We start from the raw sequence: 20123 nt of genomic DNA, 5'->3' as shown, positions 1-20123 counted from the left end.
ATGAGGAGATGGCAGACTGGTGGTGAGTTTTGTACAGCATCTTGTGATAGGTGGTGGTTCTGCTTCAATTTGGGTTTGCCATCATTGTGCGATAAAGTCCTGAATAATAGGAAACAACCAAATCACAAGTAACAATCCCATTATGTTACACTGAAAACACCGACGATTGTATTTGACCTTGTAACTGTTCAAGGTAACAAGTTGCTAAAGCTTGTCACTAGAAAATAGTTACTTCTTAGCTCTGCGTCGGACAAAATAAATTGAATTATGCTTAGTGTTTGTACCCAAAATGTATTTGGCCACATTCTTTTCCAACCAATTGTCTTCCTTGTACCTGTAGAGATTTGCCCCCTCTCCCTTGTTTCTTCTCTCGGTGAGCTGCCTGCCATCATTTTTCTCCTCCTCCTCCTTTTCAGCTCTAAATATAGCCCCAAAAGCACACCAGCATTTCAGTACGACCACACCCAGCTCACACAGAGCAGGCAGAAACCTGTGTGACCAGGTATAGCAACATTGACGTTAATGGAATCTGGAAGCAACTGTGAATCTGAAGACATGTTTCCGACTGTCTCTTTATTAGTGGTATTATTTTCAGCAAGTCTATTCTCTTATGAAACTGAAAAATCGCACACAAAGAGAATACTGTGATTTGCCCCAGTTTAATGTGGTTCACCAGCCTGGGCAGGGGACCATTGTTTTCTTCTCTCGTTAGATGTCTTGTAGGAAAAAAATGAATATATAGTCATTGTGACTTCTGTCTAGTCTTTGTGGTTTTGTATATGTCTATGCAAAAGTGTTCTCTATTCAGGGTAGAAAAAAAATCTTAATTACAAAATAAAATAAATCTGATCTTCTTGTTTCTTCCTTAAGAAATAATATCTTTTACTATTTCTTTTATTTTCTTATTTTTTCATATTTCTCTAATTAGGACCAATCTGTATATCTAATCTGTATATCTAATTCCGAATTTTCCTTTACTAAAAGGTTAGTTTATCCATGTCTTTGATCTCTCTTATTTTCTGTTCATATTCTAATGTGCAAACTTGTATCAATCTTAACCTCAAAATAATTCATACTTTGCTGCCCAAAACAGATAATGTGCCACCTCCCTTCGTGAACCCTAGCATCCAGAACAGTGGCTTCTTTCATAAAGTATTCATTTCTTTCCACTAAATTATGTTTATATGTGTATCTCACATTCAAACGTGCCAATTATTATTTGTTAACACCAACCAAACTAATAGAAAAAGAAACTGATCTTGTACACCTGAAAGTAGCAGTTCAGCTAAAATCACCTCGTTTTCACACTCCTGAGATAATGCACAACACATCAAGCTGAAACCAGTTTCTATACACACATCACATTCAGAGGTGCAAACTTGTGACTATTAGCACAAGATTTAGTTTTTAAAAATCCCTTCACTTTAAACAAGCAGTGGGTTATCTCACATCATTCATTTCTGTGACACTATACTCTCTGCAATAGAAGTACTTTTGGGTCAACCCAAAGCTTTTGCTGCATGTCGGATACTTCCATATGGAGAGCTTGGAAATAGCTCATTTAGTAACTGCCTAATTAACTCATCAAATGTATAATACCTTTAGTTTCCAATTAATGTTGTACTGGGTGGTGTTGATGGTAGTATTTGGTGGTAGTAATTTTGAGATGCTTAGAATGTTTTTCTTTCCTTTGAACAAAGAGGTTTAGATTGCATCAAAGTGAATGCATGTCCCAGAATGTGAGCTAGATGATGTTAGTTAAGCCACCAATTTGGGAGGTGCACACACAGAATCCTTCTCCCTTATAATTTGCACACAATGGTACATCATTTAGCGACACATGCGTGGAATCATATTTTTGTTTCTACCACATTGGCATTATCGGGCTCTCTGGTGGTGCAGCGGATTAAACCACTGAGCTGCTAAACTTGCTGACCGAAAGGCTGGTGGTTCGAATCCAGGGAATGGGGTGACCTTCCGCTGTTAGATCCATCTTCTGCCAACCTAGCAGTTCAAAAACATGTGTGAGTAGATTAATAGGCACCACTTCTGTGGGAAGGTAACAGCACTCCATGCAGTCATGCTGGCCACATGACCTTGAAGGTGTCTATGGACAAAATTGGCTCTTCAGCTTAGGAACGGGGATGAGCATCCTCCCCCCCCCCCCCAGCCAAGAATTGGACGTGACTAGACTTAATGCATGGGGAAACTTTTATCTTTACCTTATTGGCATCTTGCACCGGCAACTAAGATAACCAATAATCCCACTGGATATAAGAAGGAATGAGATGGGCTAACTCAGCCATTGCTCAGAATATAATCAGTATAGGACAAGAAGTTACTGAAGAGATTGACGAAGCTCTCATATCCACTAGAAAGAAAGCCTCCAATACACGGTATTATATTAGAGGGGACCTATTTTCTGCCAGGAACCTTTCTAAAGTTCATGCCTTTTTGAACAAAGCTTGACATATTAGGATTGAAAATTAATTTTAAAAATTTAATGAGGAAAATTCATTAGTCTCAACAGTAATGTCTAAAATCATTTAATTAGCTTAGATGTCATTAGTAAAATCACTGTTTGAGACATTTTGCTATTAGTTCCTTCAAAAGAACTCCTCTGGGCAATAAAAGCCTTTAGCTACAGTGTTCATTAATGTAGTAAGTTAGGTGAAATAGTTAGAAAATCTTGCAAATTAGTAAAACAGCAAGTTAATTAACTAGTTACTAAACTAGTTATTTCTGATTTTGAGTGTGATGGTATCTCTTATACAGCAATAGATCTGGGTTGGACTATTTGGGTACCACAAAGTCCAATCCCAGAACGGTTGTGGTTCAAAACCCCTATAAATGACTTAGATAACGGCATAGATGACATGCTTATCAAAGGACACCAAATGGGGAAAGAGGGGTAGTGAATACCTCAGAGGACAGGGTTAAATTTCAAAATGACTTTGACAGATTGGAGAGCAATGCCAAAAGGAACAAAGTAATGTCAACAAGGGCATGTACTACGTCTAGTAATGAAAAATGTAATACAGAAATATAAAATGGATAGCACCTGGTTTGGGCACCTGAAAAGAATCAAACACGAATCAGCAGTGCGATAGGGAAAAAAAGCCAGTACAATGCTAGAATTCATCAATGGCAGCAGTGTCCAGATGAAAGGGGGCAGTAGTCCTACGATCTCATCCTCATCCATCTCATGGTTCTCATCTTGCTGTAACTGGACCTACAGGATTTGTTTTTTTTAATGCAGGGGAAAGGGATCTGGCAAGGTGTTGTGCTTGTTTACAGCTAGATATGACAGCTCATAATCATATAGCCACCTGCCTGGTTGGTAAAGGACATTTTCAAGTGAGGAAATGTTACAAGCTGCCATTACCATGACTTGAAATGCATCTGTAAAACTCCAAAATTAAAACTTGAGAAAATCAGAGTCGAGACATTTATTTTATTTTTTAATAACAATATCAATAAAAATAAAAAGCAAAACCAGGCATAACTTTCTGAAAACAGCTTTCTACCTCATAATTTCACAGAAATTAGCTTGGAAATATTGTTTTGCCCTCCCCACCTTGGATTCCTGCACCATCCCTTTCTCACAGGCCAACTACGGCACACTGAAGGTAAAATGGGTCGATCAAGACATATCACCGACTCATCAGGCTTGGGATATTGTGTATGGAGATTGATTCACAAATAGCCATGGCTGGGGAGAACACTTCCATTGAATCCATGCCCTGAACTTCTTAGATGTCCTTTACCTTTGTGAGAAGGATATGTGTGAAATGTGTGTGCTCTCAGCATAAACCGATGTGAATTATCATCCACTGGCTTGGTTGGGTGTCTGGTGATAACTGGGCAATAACAACTAGCTTACACTAACTTAGGAATTCAGCATTTCAGGGGTCCCCAACATTTCTTCTGAATTCCTGCTTCTCCTTTTCTTGACCACATCGATTGCAGCTGTTTCAGATGCCATATGTAACCATTCTTGGATCACACTTCTACAAACAAATAAGCACAATCGAAAGAGCAGGGGGAGGAAGAGAATGAGGAGGGTACAATGGATTCAAAAGGTATGGTGGTGTGGAAAGAAAAGGGAAAGGAAGTGCCCTGTGCTTCATGTCCCTCCATCAGTCCCATTGTGTCTGCAAGAAAACATCTAAATCTTCTCACCTGAAAGATGTCTCCCCCATTGAGAGCTGGTGTATTTCTTTGTTTTGGATGGGATGAATATGATTATGTGAGAACAGAAAGTGCAAGACACTTCCTGCTCTCTTATCAAGAGATCTGCATTCAAAGGCTGGCTAGGATGGAGGAGTGTTGAGAGTGGCGAAGGACCTTTTCATGTCCAAGCTACAAGCTCATGAAACTCAGTTTTCAGGAGAAAAACTATATTCTACCACCATCTCAGCATAGGAGATCACCCACAGAAGAAACTTATATGAGAAAATCACAAATCTCTGAATCTGTGACCATAGGGCAAGACATTGCTGAGGGCTGGAGTAAAGAGATCTGCAAAGTTAGCCTGGATCATAAATCTCAAAGACTGGAGTCATGGAAATACCTTCCTCCCTCAATACAAGTATCTTCCCTTTCCTTTAAATCCTTTGAAGACTCTGCATTCTCCTGAGCCACTAAACCATGAATAGGTACAACAGGCAGCTCAGGCATAGCAAGAATGGATAGCAGATGTCACAATAGCTTCATGGTCTGTCCATCTCTATCTTATTTCAAGGAACTAAGTAAACCAGAGCAAGTGAACCTCAGAATCACCATGATTGTTCCCTGAAAGTTGTCTGAATTTTGCGTAGCTGCTCCAGTTACCTTCTTAGCTGGCAGTAACACTGGAGGGCTCATCTCATTCTCTCTTTAGCAGGAATCCTGACTTGTCAGCACTACTGAGTTAATAAATGTAATTTCTGACTAAGAAATTAGATCCCTTAAGAAAAGTCACAAAAACCCCCAAAGTAAACATAGTTTGCTTTAAATAGTTCCATAGAAACCCTCTGCCCCACATGCCCTTTGTGAAGGCTTCCAACCAATGCTGTGTCCATAACTGCACCTGTAGCACTGAGGAAAACATGTGGAGATACGGCAGCTGTGGCAAGGTGGCTCTTGCTCCCTTTTCACCTCTTGAAGGGGACCAAGAGTGAGGTCCCATTGATGGCAGGGCCATAGTTTAGTCTTTGGATGTCTTCTTGCTGCGTGAATTCCACATGCCACGTTTGGAATGGTAGTAATGGTAAAAGTTCCTGAGTCGCAAACGTTCCACCTCCAATCCACTCTGAAGCACCCTAGAACAAGAGAAGGAAATTATGTATGTGTGCAAGAGGAGAAGGACACCAACTGGGTGGACAACAAGTTAAACATGAGCCAACAATGTGATGTGGCGGCAAAAAAAGCCAATGGGATTTTGGCCTGCATCAATAGGAGCATAGTGTCTAGATCTAAGGAAGTAATGCTACCCCTCTATTCTGCTTTGGTTAGACCACATCTGGAATATTGTGTCCAATTCTGGGCACCACAATTCAAGAGAGATATTGACAAGCTGGAATGTGTCCAGAGGAGGGCGACTAAAATGATCAAGGGTCTGGAGAACAAGCCCTATGAGGAGCGGCTTAGGGAACTGGGCATGTTTAGCCTGAAGAAGAGAAGGCTGAGAGGAGATATGATAGCCATGTATAAATATGTGAGAGGAAGCCACAGGGAGGAGGGAGCAAGCTTGTTTTCTGCTTCCTTGGAGACTAGGACGCTGAACAATGGCTTCAAACTACAAGAGAGGAGATTCCATCTGAACATGAGGAAGAACTTCCTGACTGTGAGAGCCGTTCAGCAGTGGAACTCTCTGCCCCGGAGTGTGGTGGAGGCTCCTTCTTTGGAAGCTTTTAAGCAGAGGCTGGATGGCCATCTGTCAGGGGTGATTTGAATGCAATATTCCTGCTTCTTGGCAGGGGGTTGGACTGGATGGCCCATGAGGTCTCTTCCAACTCTTTGATTCTATGATTCTATGGGTTCTTCAATTCAACCTGTGTTAGGAACACATGACACTAAAACATGTGTTGAAGGCCATGTATAATGTGGAAGGGAGATTGTGTGTACCTTCTTACAACAATGGGTTTGAAATTTGCATTGTACAGCATGTGAACTTTACTTGTCTTAAATTGTGCCTCTATACATCTCTAAGAACAATGGTTCTCAACCTGTGAATCCCCAGGTATTTTGGCCTACAATTCCCCAAAATCCCAGCCAATTTACCAGCTCTTAGGATTTCTGGGAGTTGAAGGCCAAAACACCTGAGGACCCACAGGTTGAGAATCACTGTCTAAAACATTCTCTTGATTGTATTCGTCAAACAACTACTGCTATAATTCTGCACACTCTCCCTTCCATTTACCTGCCTAGTAGCTACATTCCTGACATATCCAGTGATGTGAAAACTTTGCCCCTTCTATTCAGATCAAGGAAAGAGAGAATGGAGATCCCAACTGCAAGACCTGGGAGTGTTTAACTCCACTTTTTAAAGCAGAGGTTAAAATCAAAGGTGAATGAAGCAATGCGACCTACAAGGAAGAGCTGGAAAATGGAGAATGCCTCTTGCAAAGAAAATCTTCAAGTAAACTTACAGCCTCAGGACATTTCCGCACAGTCTCAGCAGGCAGCAATCACATTTCACATTTTGCATGAAAGCCTCAGGCCTTTTCAAAGTCAATGGCACAACATCCTGCCCAGATATAATCGTGGATGGCAGTGTAGCCTTGCTTAGGAGAGTAGGGACAGCTGTACTAGAGTTTGCATTCTTTACTAATATAACGTAACTAGATCCATGCTCTAGTACAGCAGAAAAAGAGTACAAAACCTATGAAGAATGCAATTACAAAATGGCAGTGCATTACTGTTGGAGAAAGAAGGGGTTAACAGAGTTTGTTTGCCACACTTTCTTTTTAAAGAAGGAGCCAAAAGTAGTTGGAAAATTCAACATGTTTTCTTGAACAGTGTGAATTAAAATAACATGTCTTTAAGATATGTGAACGAAATTTATTAACATGCTTTAATTGTCCGTTCCTGCTCCCACCCTTTTGATTCACTCTGCAGGGACAGCAATGATGCTTTTAAGGCGTTGAATAGTTCCTATGTGTAAAAGTGCCTTGAGTCACCTTTGGGGTTGTGAAGGGCGGGGTATAAATATGGTAAATAAAAAATATAAATAGAGAGAGGTCAAAACATATGTAGTAAAGTTTATTGATTAGTCCACTGACCATATCAGCAGTAAAAGACAAAAACAAGAAAATACATAAATAGACACTAATCACTGTCCTAAAACTCCTGTAATAGTGAACATACTTTAAAACACAATAAAAACTTGATTTATTTAAAAGTTAAAAGATAATTAAAAATATCATCATTAAAGTGCCAAGGAAAAACTTCATACCACTGAAGTTAAGGATGAAGGTTAAAACAAAGGTTAAAATAGACCAGCTGTTACACAATCCCAATCCAGTTCAGATATCCGCCTCACCCCTACAGTTTACTCCAATCGCCTCCAAATACGCAGTTCTCAGCTGCGTTAATTTATGTAGAAAAAGGGCCGTTTGGTGTGTTAGCATTCTGGCCAGCCATTAAAAATGTAGTTTTAATATGGGGATCTCATTGAGTCTTCTGTGTAATGAATGCTCCAAGGTATTGATTTCTCTCTTTCTTGACCAAAATAAAACTAAACAGTACATGTGTAATATCCTCTACCTCTGTCACCCCACAGATACAGAAACATTTGTTATATGGAACCTGGTTAAACCTTCCATGTTTAACAATTGTATCTGTCTGTTCAAATCTGGTTCTAGTGAATACCCTCCTGAGATGAAGAGGTCAAAACATCTTTTCCTTTCAAAACATTCAGCTGTCTATTTGAGTTAAAAGTCTATCATGTTTTTTATGAGGTATAATTCCTATATCTAATCAGGAAAGCTTTTGGGAAGTCTAGGTCATCATCATAGATAGGAGTAGGCAAATGTGGCCTATAGGAAGCCACAGACCCCATTTTATGACAGACCAAACCCCTTATGACTCTCTCAAAGCCCCACCCATTTTATTGCAAAAATTGACACAATTTTCAGGCACTTTTTGTTCCATGCAAAACTTCACTAAATGTGTAAAAACATGTTTAAAAAGTGGCCTAGAACACTGTACTAACCCCAATATCTGCATTTTCTGATGTAGTTCCTCTCAAAATGAAGAGAAGAACTTATTTTTCCTATTTGAGAGAGACTATGAGGCAAATGGAAGCATTTCATCTTGCTCTGAGAGGAGGTCCCTGGGAAGTGAACAGGCCTCTGGCCCCCATATATTTGATCTGCCCTCTCTCTCATAGACTGTAGTCTTACCTGTCCAAGAGCTCCCAGTCCTCTCCACCCCATCGGTCCCGAAACTCTTCCGTGTTCATCCCCCCAATGCGATCAAAATCCGACTTATAGATTCCAAAGAGGCCAAAGCCATTCACTTCCCAGTATCCTAAGGGAGAAAAAAACCCCTATTTGTCAATTAAAATATGTATACCTGGCCTTATCAAAGATCTGAGTGGTTTACAAAAAGCAATAAGCAAGTTACACAATTTAAAGCAATAAAATAATTGAACCAAAAACATATTAAACTGCAATAGAATCATAGCGGAAAGGGACCAAAAAGAGCATCTAGTAAAATTCCCTGCTATGCTGTAATAAGTTAAAAAACATATTTAAGCAGTTTCTAAAAGTATGTGCACTGTATTTGGAATGGGTTAATGAGGCTGAAATGTTTTGATGAAAAGTTGAGTTGTAATTTGTCGCCTAAGTGACATGAGTACTGGAGCCAGTGGGGCCTCCAGAGGGAAGGCATTCCACACTTAGGGTGGCTGAGAAGGCTCTCTCCCATCTCTCAATACATTGTATTGATCTCAATGGTGGGATATAGAGGAGGACTCCCTCTAGCACAGTGGTTCTCAACCTGGAGTTCCCAGATGTTTTTGGCCTACAACTCCCAGAAATCCCAGCCAGTTTACCAGATGTTAGGATTTCTGGGAATTGAAAGCCCAGATTGAGAACCGCTGTTCTAGCAGATGTTAATTTTTTGGACAGGCACCCCTAATGTGGACAATTTCGGAGCATTTAGGATTTTGGAATTCCAGATAAGGGATGCTCAACTTGTATGTAATTTTGCATTGATTGTTTTATATTAGCATTGTGTAATTTAATATAATTGTTTTCATGTGATCTGCTTTATTGTTGAATGCTCCGTTTTGTTTATTTTGAATTGTTTTCCTTTATTGTTGACTGTTTGCCTTTTAGGTTGTGAACCACCCTGAGTCCCCATGGGGAGATAGGGCAGGATAGAAATAAAGTTTTACTTACTTAGGTAGTTAAAATTATGTGTTAACAAAAATATTTTAAAATACACAGATATATGCAGTCAGACCTTCACATTTGCTTGATTTAGGGGCATAGAACCTAAACAATAAAGAAATGGCTATTTTTTACCAGAAAGAATAGCTCTTTAGGAATTCCTAGGTCATAGTGAAAAACCTAGAGATTCCTAGAGAGAACATTTTAAATTAAATCTGTAAATAATTAAATATGCAAAAGTGAAAACTGCCAATTTGGAAGGATGACGGTATATAAAACCAAGATAGAAGCTAAACTAAGATTAAATATCAAACTAAACACTACACCAAAGCTTTTATAGCACATACTTTTTTCTTAAATGATAAAATAGCAATATCTCTAAGGCAAGCCAACTCCCATGAGTGAAAAAGAAATGATTTTCTATTCTCAAATCCCATTAAACCTATGTTACCCATATTACATATCACAAGCCAACAGCATGTAAGTGGATTAGGTCCACTTTACCAGATACACTGGAAGGAGATGGAATGCCTTTAATAAACCACAACCCAAATAGACTTAGCAGAACAGTCTGGAGGTGTCTGTGTGTGTGTGTGTGTGTGTGTGTGTGTGAAACAGAGATGAACTCCCTACCTTCAATAATGAACCTTGTGACTAGAAAGGCTTCTTTCCCTTGGCAGGAGAATTCTCTTTCGCCTATTTACTCGAATCTAATGCTACCTTTTTGGGGTAAATGACCTGGCCAAAATTAGGATGCAAACTAGATTTGCATCTTAGTGCTGAGCCAAAGCAAAGGGGGAAGCTACTTCAAGAATGGCACCCGGAGTTCCTCCTATTTGAGGGATGTCTAATTTAATGGCCATGGCTCAATGCTATGAGATCCTGGGATTTGTAGCTTGATGAGGCATGAGCCTTCTTTGTTATAGAAAGTTCAAAACCTTGTAAAACTACAGCCCCCATGACTCCATAGCATTGAACCAAGGCAATTAAAGTGGATTCATTCTACAGCATGGATGCACCCCAAGGTTTTCCTTTCCATTGCTGAAGGCTTTGGTGCTCAAACACTTTGTTTTTAAAGAAGGATTTTTAAGTGGACAACCACTGTAATGTGCACCTTTTTGGCCAAGTGCACTTTTTGACCCTGCACATGACATTCGGCAGCAAATACTTTTTTTGGTTTCAGGGTTTTGAAAATGAGCATGAGATTCAATGGCGCATTAGACTCAAGCAAATATGGTACGGTACTTCTTTCCCTTGAAGGAAAGGAGGAGAATCTGGAGGGAACTCACCTCAAGGAAATTCTTTTTTGATACTCAAATACTTAAATAGATACATTGCTTTAAAAACATAGCTAACAGCTATACCACCACACACACCCTGCATGCTTTAAAACTCCAGAATGGAATATAAATCCACATTTGGATCCAAGTCATTTTAAAAAGTAAGATCCCATTTACATTACTAAGTGGTGCTAACTTGGGCAGTTTACATTATTTCCATGCCTCTGAGCATCAAAAGGAAAAGGCGGTATTCATTTCACTGTCCACCTACCACAATCAGTTCTCAGTGTGACTCCACCTCACATTTTGTGAAATATTTTTTTCTGTCAAGCAAATTTCAGAAAAAGAATAGCTACCATAAGAAGTCTAATACCTCAAAGACTAAAGAGAAAAAACATATAGTTTCACTGATGCCACAAATAGCAATTAATAGGAAGACTTCCGTTAACCGAGGAGCCCCCATAGAAGTCGTGGTGGGGAAGGGGAGATACGGGAAAAGGAGACCTTTAATTCGGCCTAGGGAACGCGGAACAACTTTAGTAATCCCAAATCGGTCTCCTGATACGGTAAGTAGGTGTAACCAGGATGGCGGTCCCTCGGGATTGAAAGTGGTGCTGTTGAACGCCAGATCTGTCAACGGCAAAACAACTGTCATCCAGGATTTAATCTTGGATGAGCGGGCAGATCTGGCGTGCATCACGGAGACCTGGCTGGACGAAGCTGGAGGTGTAAATCTGACCCAGCTTTGTCCACCCGGGTTCTCTGTGCAGCATCAACCGAGATCCGGAGGGCGGGGAGGCGGGGTTGCAGTAGTCTATAGAGATTCTATTCCTCTGACCAGGACCCCCATCCCGCAGTCAACAAATTTTGAATGCGTCCACCTGAGGGTGGGTGACCGGGACAGATTAGGGATTCTGTTAGTGTACCGTCCACCTCGCTGCACTACAGTCTCCCTACCTGAGCTAGCGGGGGTAGTCTCGGACCTGGCATTGGAGTCCCAGCGGCTGCTTGTGCTGGGGGACTTCAATGTCCATGCTGAGGCTGCCCTAACGGGAGCGGCTCAGGACTTCATGTCTACCATGGCGACCATGGGTCTGTCCCAACAAGTATCTGGCCCCACCCACAGTGCTGGACATACATTGGACTTGGTTTTCTGTCAGGGATGGGAGGAAGGTGGCGGTGTTGAGGAGTTATCCATCTCTCCGTTGCCATGGACCGACCACTTCCTGGTCAGCTTTAGACTTACTGCGCCCCCTAACCTCCGCAGAGGTGGAGGACCTATTAAATTGGTCCGCCCCAGGAGGCTTATGGATCCGGAAGGATTCCTGACGGCTCTTGGGGATTTTCCCGCCACCGCGGTTGGTGATCCTGTTGATGCCCTGGTCGCTCTCTGGAATGGGGAGATGACTAGGGCAATAGACACGATCGCTCCAGAACGTCCCCTCTCAAGTAGCCGATCTAAACCGGCCCCTTGGTTTACTGAGGAGCTGGCGGTGTTGAAGCGAAAGAAGAGGGAACTAGAGAGCGTGTGGCGTTCGGATCCGAGCGAGTCAAACCGAACACGGTTTGTGGCCTTTTTAAGGTCATATGCCGCGGCAATAAGAGCCGCTAAGAAAACTTTCTTCGCGGCCACTATTGCGTCTGCAAAGAACCGTCCGGCTGAACTGTTCCGAGTTGTCAGAGGCCTTTTAAAACCCACCACTCAGGATGGGTGCCCTGATGACTCGGCTGCTCGCTGTGAAGCTTTTGCTCGGTTCTTTGCAGACAAAGTCGCCTTGATCCGCTCTGGACTGGACGCCGCATTAACGGCAGTCTCTGAGGATGTAACACGAGCATCTGCTTGTCCGATTTTGATGGATTCATTTCAATTGGTTCAATCCGAGGATGTGGACAAGGTGCTTGGAGGAATGAGAGCTACCACATGCATCCTAGACCCCTGCCCATCCTGGCTTCTAAAGGAGGCCAGAGGGGGATTGGCCGAGTGGGTTAAGGTGGTGGTTAATGCCTCCCTTCGGGAAGGCATTTTTCCAGCCAGCTTAAAGCAAGCTGTAATAAAACCGCTGTTGAAGAAGCCATCACTGGACCCCACTCAATTGGTAAACTATCGGCCTGTTTCCAATCTTCCCTTTTTGGGCAAAGTCATGGAACGTGTGGTGGCCTCACAACTCCAGGCATTCTTGGTAGACACGGATTATCTAGATCCGGCACAGTCTGGCTTTAGGCCGGGACATGGTACCGAGACAGCCTTGGTCGCCTTAGTGGATGATCTCCGTCGGGAGCTCGACAGGGGGAGTGTGTCCCTGTTGGTGCTACTCGACCTCTCAGCGGCCTTCGATACCGTCGACCACGGTATCCTTCTGGGACGCCTCGCGGGAATGGGTCTCGGAGGTACTGCTCTGCAGTGGCTCCGGTCATTCCTCGTGGGTCGGTCTCAGAAGGTGTCACTGGGGGACTCCTGTTCTACCCCACAACCTTTGTTTTGTGGGGTTCCTCAGGGTTCAATACTGTCCCCCATGTTGTTTAACATCTACATGAAGCCGCTGGGCGAGATCATCCGGAGTTTCGGGGTACGGTGTCATCTGTACGCAGATGATGTCCAGCTCTGTCACTCCTTCCCACCCGTTACTAAGGAGGCTGTCGAGGTCCTGAACCGGTGCTTGGCCGCTGTGACGGTCTGGATGGGGGCGAACAAATTGAAATTGAATCCAGACAAGACAGAGGTGCTCCTGGTCAGTCGCAAGGCCGAACAGGGTATAGGGTTACAGCCTGTGTTAGACGGGGTCGCACTCCCCCTGAAGACACAGGTTCGCAGTTTGGGTGTGATCCTGGACTCATCGCTGAGCCTGGAGCCCCAGGTTTCGGCGGTGACCAGGGGAGCATTCGCACAGTTAAGACTCGTGCGCCAACTGCGACCGTACCTTGGGAAGTCTGACTTGGCCACGGTAGTCCACGCTCTGGTTACATCCCGTCTTGATTACTGCAACGCTCTCTACGTGGGGTTGCCTTTGAAGACGGCCCGGAAGCTCCAACTAGTCCAACGGGCGGCAGCCATGGTATTAACAGGGGCTGGGCGCAGGGAGCACACAACTCCTCTGCTGTACCAGCTTCACTGGCTACCGATTAGCTACCGAGCCCAATTCAAAGTGCTGGTTTTGACCTTTAAAGCCCTAAACGGTTCTGGCCCTACATACCTATCCGAACGTATCTCGGCCTATCAGCCCACCAGGACCCTTAGATCTTCAGGAGAAGCCCTTCTCTCTATCCCACCTGCTTCACAGGTGCGGCTCGTGGGAACGAGAGATAGGGCCTTTTCTGCGGTGGCCCCCCGGCTTTGGAATGCCCTCCCTACTGAATTAAGATCAGCGACCTCGCTAATGGCATTTAGGAAAAAACTAAAAACCTGGATGTTTGAGCAAGTCTTCAATTGACCTTCGTCGTGATGTTCTATCTGACCATGGATTAGCAATCAAGACAACGAATTGGATGACGATTTTAACTATGAGATGTCCCGATCTGTATTGGTGGCCCAATACTGCGTATGTTTTTGGTATGTATTCTTAATTTTAATTTTTATATGCTCAAGTGAATTGTATTTTTTAACATTGTATATTTTAACATGTTGTAAACCGCAATGAGTCGCCGCACAGGCTGAGATATTAGCGGTATACAAGCATACCAAATAAATAAATAATAAATAATAAAAATAAATAAAAATGCAGGTCTCCCTCTCGCTCTCTTGCTCCCTTACTTTTCCTATACTTTTCTACTAAAACATTCACACACTTTTTGAATTATCCCCCTTTTACTGTCAGCAGCCTTACTGTTTGGGCCTTTTAAAGTCAAAATCGTTTCAATAAAAGCAGCAAAGTCAGGTTTCCCAGCAGAGAAGTCAAAGTCAAGCCTCCTGGGTTCTATTCTGAACTTGTGTCAGCCCTCCAGCAAATGGTTTGGCCTTTCTCTTTTGGATTGTGGGGCACAATACCTGTGTGACAGGGGCCATGTCAGACTTGTGCTGAAGTTTAGTTTATACAGCAGCCTCGTGAAAAGATCAGGAAGACACCCCGTGTATTGGTTCTGCTTTCACATAAGTGCAGTGAGTTGTGCTGCTTTCCAAGAGAGAAAATGTGAAGTTTGAAGCTTCCCCTTCAAGGAATCCATGCCTATAAGTATGATGACTGGAGGTATTCACTAAGAGAGCAATATGGGAGTCAAGGCACAATGGCTGGGCCAGGGAGGCTTGCTGTTTCAGCTGCATAATGCTTGCTGACAATAAGAGGCATTCGTGCTGCCTCATTCATTCAGCCCGGCTTCCTCCAGCTGCACATGAATCTCACCATTGGGTTCTTGAGGAGAGCTCCCACAGCCCAGCCTCATGACGATGGGCGCATAGGCCAGCTTCCCCTCCACGCAGTGCTTCCGGATGTTATCGAGAATGTTGAGGGGAAAGTGGATGTGCAGATCACACAGGAACACAATGCTGCTGCTGTCCTGAAGGATTGAAGAGCAACAAGAGAGACAGGCCATTGGCTGTGTGGCAAACCAAATGCTTATTTGTTCTAGGAAGAGTGTCATTCCCCTTGCCCTCAGTCCTCACCTCTATGGAGTCCACCCCAGCCTGCAGTCCAGCAGAACGCTCAAAGTTCCCAGTGCGCTTCAAGTATTGATACCTGGAAAGAAGATGCACATTATTTACACCTGATGAAAATAAAGCATGCAAAGATATAATCGGGAGGGAAGACCTTATCGATAACTAAGCAGTATGTGGATGCAATAGTCCCCAACACTTCATAGAATCATAGAGTTGGGAGAGACATCATGGGCCATCCAGTCCAACTCCCTGCCAAGAAGCAGGAAAATCGCATTGAAAGCACCCCCGGCAGATGACCAGAAAGATGAAGGTTTGTTCCAGAAAGATGAAGATTTGTTAAGGGAAAACATTCATTTGCATGTTGGAAATCCATGCCTGGCATCTCCAGGAAAGGCCAGGAAAGAATCCTGCCTGAAAATTCGGAGAGGTGCTGCCAGCCATTATTAACAATTCAGGGAGCAATTATTTGATTCAATTATAAAGTTGTTTTCCAATGTTCTATGGCCTGGATTTCATGATTAAAGTAGGGTACAGAGCTCAAAATGAAGACTACTTAGTTGATTAACTATCTGCCTCTTCATACAAGTAAATTCATTAACATAAATTAATATACTACCTAAACCACTCTACAAATCCTTTGTTCGACGCTGAGGTAACTTGAAATGAGGAAATGGAAAGTGTTTCTTGTTTTACAACATGTCATCAATGTTTACTTCTTCCTTACTGAGTTCATTAAGAATGCGTATTCATTCTCTATTTCAGCAACATTCCCAAACGAGAGAGACTGAGAAAACAACTGGGCCTCGTCTCTGAACCTCACTAATTCAAATGGTCTCTTGCTGATTAATCAACTGAGGATGCATATTTAATTGGGAATAAATCCCACTGAACTCACTGGATCACTTCTAAGTAAATGTGTGAAATCTTTTTGCCATGTTTTAAATTTCTGACAGGCTAGGGCATAAGCTCTGTGGAAGACTACCTCTGTTTGGGTTAAACCATTTTCTCCCAGCTAGTTGTTAACCATTTGTCTTTCAGCTCCTCATGCCTTTTTCCTTTCATGTCATCTCTTTCAGATCATAAGACTTTCCTCTGGTAGTATGTTGATCAAGAAGCAGGAGAAAGGGACAGTGCCATCTTCCCTGTTGGAAAATCCCATCATTGCCCCCCCCCCCCCCACTTGCCTTTTAGAGCAATTTAAGGTGGGTTGTAGGGAACATACGACAACCCTCTTAAAGCAGCTCCAGTGCCTACCAATTTGCTTCTGGGCCCAATTCAAAGTGCAGTTTATTGGGTTTTTATAGTTATCCATACTTGTGTGTGTAAAACAGTCAGAAAGATCAAGTTACAAGAAAATACTTAATTGCCTGCTCCCATTCTTATGCGGTTGTTTTTTTTTATATTAATATGGCAACATAATATGTTTAGACATATTCTGAAATTCTCTTGATCATGAAGCTATATTTCCTGCCTTGCAAAGAGTTTCTTAAAAATACATTAGGGTTTTTTGCATATGATATGGAGGGTGGAGGGGAGAGAAGTAGCTGGTGGTACTATTGCTATTATCCATATGGAAACAGTTTTTCCTAAAACATAATAACCAATAATTCTAGTTAGGAATAGTTTGCATGGAATTTGCTTTGAAAATGTCTTAAATCTGAGCGAACGGTAAAGTATGTTATACTTATTTTGCAAAAGTTGCCATTTGAATACAGATCTAGACATGTTTCATTATTTCCGAATGTATACAGATTCTTTATTAGATTGTTTGTGTCAAATAATTAATAAAATAATTTTAAGTGCAGTTTATTAACTATAAAGCCCTATATGGCTCAGATCCTGCCTATTTATGTGACCATATCTCTCCCTATGAACTTGTCCAGATTTCAGCTGGGGAGGCCCTCCTCTCGATCCCACCTCCCTCACAAATGAGATTGTTGGGAATGAGGGAGGGGTAGTAGCCCCCAACTCTGGAATGCTCTCCCCAAGGAAATAAGACAAGCACCCGCCTTGTTAATCCTTAAGAAGGAGCTAAAAACATGACTATTTAAGCAAGCCCTTGAGAATGGCTAGATTTTACTGGAAACTATTAGACAGGATTGGAATGACCATGAGATCATTATTTATAACTGCCGGACAGCTTTATAATAGGAATGGCTGGTTAAACACTGATATATATTTAGATTGTTTTTATAAGACAAATAGCTTTTAAATTGTTGTTTATTAATGGTTATGGTGTTTTTAATTGTACTAAATGATCACTGTTTTTGTTATTGTTGTTTATCATGTGTTTGTTGTAAGCCACCCTGAGTCCCTTCGGGGAGAGGGGGCGGGGCATAAATAAAATTTATTGTTGTTTTACTGACACAAAAACACAGTATGTCACAGCAAATGATATATATATATATGCAGGATTTCATATCACAAAATCACAAGTCGAACACTTCCCAAGTGTTTTATTATTATTATTATTGGATAGGACAGGATTTCCTGCATGTGACTCTTCTTTATTTCTCACCTAAAGCCTCCCAGTGTGTTCTTCCTATCCTTTGAAATACATGCTAAGAAACACCTCTTTTGTGTCTGCAAGTAACTAGATCATGTGATCCAAGAATGTTCCTAGGATTATCAGATATATAAAGATCCTGCGTCTCTCTCTCTCTGCATTGTGAAGGGATTTTCTGTCTTTAATTTTCAGTTCTCTTCTTTTTCCTGTCCTCAGTCATGCTTCAATTCAACATCAAAAAATGGTGAGTTTAGAGAGAAGCTACTACCTTTTTCCTAATCTTTTCATTAGCTAGTTAGGATGTAGGCTTTCCATGTGTATGCGGATATAAAAGCCACCAGTAAACCTTGCCAAGTTTGTAACTTGAAACTGCCTGCTTTGTTTGTTTTTGAGAAGCAGCTTGAGGTTGAGGCTCTGCTAAAAGAAACATTGATTCTTAACCAGTTTCATTTTCTTAGGGCTTCCCAAAAAGGGAAAGTCTAATTCCTAATGGTTTGTTTGTTTCCCCACTCCTTAGGAGATGAGCTGACTCCTGCGTAGACCTGCCTGGAACATCAAGCATAGTGAATGGCAAGCCTGTCACTGCCCCCTTCTGTGCAAATTTCAGACTGGAATATAAAATTACAGCGACTGCTGAAGGCATTGCCCTTGTACCATTACGCTAATAAGTATAATCTCCTTTTTTCCACTCTGTATTAACTTGAGGTAAGAAGAGGACATGTTTGATCTGAGTTGGGCTCTCATATTATAGCTTTATCAAATAGGCCATGTATATTATTCTCATGGCTTTGCTGGCTGCTGGAACCGAGATGTAAATGAATGCGTACTTTGATAAAATATGGGGCGATGGTGCGCTGCCCCTTGCTGCTTATATCAAGGATATGGTCTACTCTAGGCTTAGCTCTGAAGAAGCAAGTGATACTGATCTCCCATGGGCCTTGGGGGCTGTAGCAACCCCTTACAATGCCTCACATGATGTTTAATTTTTTAAAAATAAACTTTAAAAAACAGTTTTAGGTCCAGGAGAGGCCTTTAAAAAGTGAATTACTTGTCCAAGAAAACTTTCCCTTAGGCTCCAAACAGTGTGTGACAGACAAAGCATGGAAAAATGTCCCCATGTCCCCTGGGGAGCTGGAGGATTATTTTGGAGGATTATGTTATTTGGGGATAGGTTGAGGGCAGTCCAGCAGAACCTCAAAAACAAGCAATCCCCTTATAAACATGGGTGAGGAGTGGGAGGTTGCTATAAACGAATGAAGCACAATCCTTAGTAGCCTGAGAAGTATGATCTACTGTTTTCAGTGGGTCTAGTGAATGTATTTAGGTTGCATCCTTAATCTACCCATTAAACTGATTAAAACACACAGCCTTTATTTGCAGATGAAATCAGCTTGATATCTGGCAACAGCTCATAAAGCAACAATATCATCCAAACATAGACCACGCAGAAAAGTGGCTCTAATTACACACAATGCCTCTCTTTCTCTCTTCTCATGTTGAACAGGGAATCTGATTTCAGCAGGAACTGCCCTACTCTCAACTCCTCTACCATTTCTGTTTGCCTTTTTCTATCCATGACATATTTCTCACATACTGCTGGAAAAAAAAAAACAAGCTCACCATGCATGATGCTATAAAATCTGGAGAGGAAATTAGATTTTATTTAAACAGGCTTACTCATCTCCCCAGCGGCCAGCAGTATCCACTGTAAAATGCAAAGAAGTGTGTTTAGACAGCTCTAGCAATCAGAAAGCAGACAGCTGGGTAGCTTTGAAGTTGAAGAAGAGGAGCCAGTGAAAACGATTCTAGGGCTTCCAGTGTTGCTTGATGTTACCTGGGCAGCGGTGTCTCCCGAAGAGCCTTCTCTACATCCATGTCATCACTGTCAAAATCCACCAGGATAATGTTGAAGTTGGCATCCTTGGTGTTCAAGTATAGGTTGGACATGTCTGAGATGAACTGCTGTACCCAGCGGGCTTGGTTTTTCACTACAAGAAATTAGCATTTCAACACATGCACTCAGTACATCATTCATAGAGGAGTATCTCTATTATAAAAAGGCCACAAATAAGCAATGGCAATAAAGTACTATTCTCAGCATGTGTTCCAGATAGAGCCCAGCATTCAGTGGTATTCAGACAGCAGCAGTTTAGCATTCAACTAGCGGAAGGAGGAAATGATTATATAGTGAAGAGGATACAAATCCACGGTTAAGCACCAGTTTCATTTCCTTAGCTACTATTGGCTCTTCCACAAGTTTCAACACAGAAAGTGGTTTTTGTATATGCAGAAAGATGCAGATTTTTATAAGTATGGCAATTTAGGTCATCGAAAACACATACACACAATGTGGCTTTTTGCTTCTGTCC

The 20123-nt window shown here is 42.0% G+C and overlaps 1 protein-coding gene across 1 annotated transcript in view; it reads right to left on the bottom strand.

The window, feature by feature from the left end:
• Window positions 1-3434: 3434 nt before the first annotated feature.
• Window positions 3435-20123, bottom strand: part of B4GALNT4 (beta-1,4-N-acetyl-galactosaminyltransferase 4) — a 216895-nt gene continuing 200206 nt past the window's right edge. The window contains exons 16-20 of the mRNA XM_060770120.2: window positions 19589-19742; window positions 15255-15327; window positions 14995-15148; window positions 8388-8514; window positions 3435-5303 (exon numbers count right to left, since the gene is read on the bottom strand). Of these exons, the coding sequence (XP_060626103.2) occupies window positions 5189-5303; window positions 8388-8514; window positions 14995-15148; window positions 15255-15327; window positions 19589-19742 (623 nt within the window). The 3' untranslated portion in view covers window positions 3435-5188. The remainder of the gene's footprint in view (window positions 5304-8387; window positions 8515-14994; window positions 15149-15254; window positions 15328-19588; window positions 19743-20123) is intronic.

This window comes from Anolis sagrei, chromosome 1 (assembly GCF_037176765.1).
Source record: "Anolis sagrei isolate rAnoSag1 chromosome 1, rAnoSag1.mat, whole genome shotgun sequence".
Lineage (NCBI taxonomy): Eukaryota > Metazoa > Chordata > Lepidosauria > Squamata > Dactyloidae > Anolis > Anolis sagrei.
Note: the sequence above shows the minus strand (reverse complement) of the source record. Positions and strands in the feature narration are given on the sequence as shown.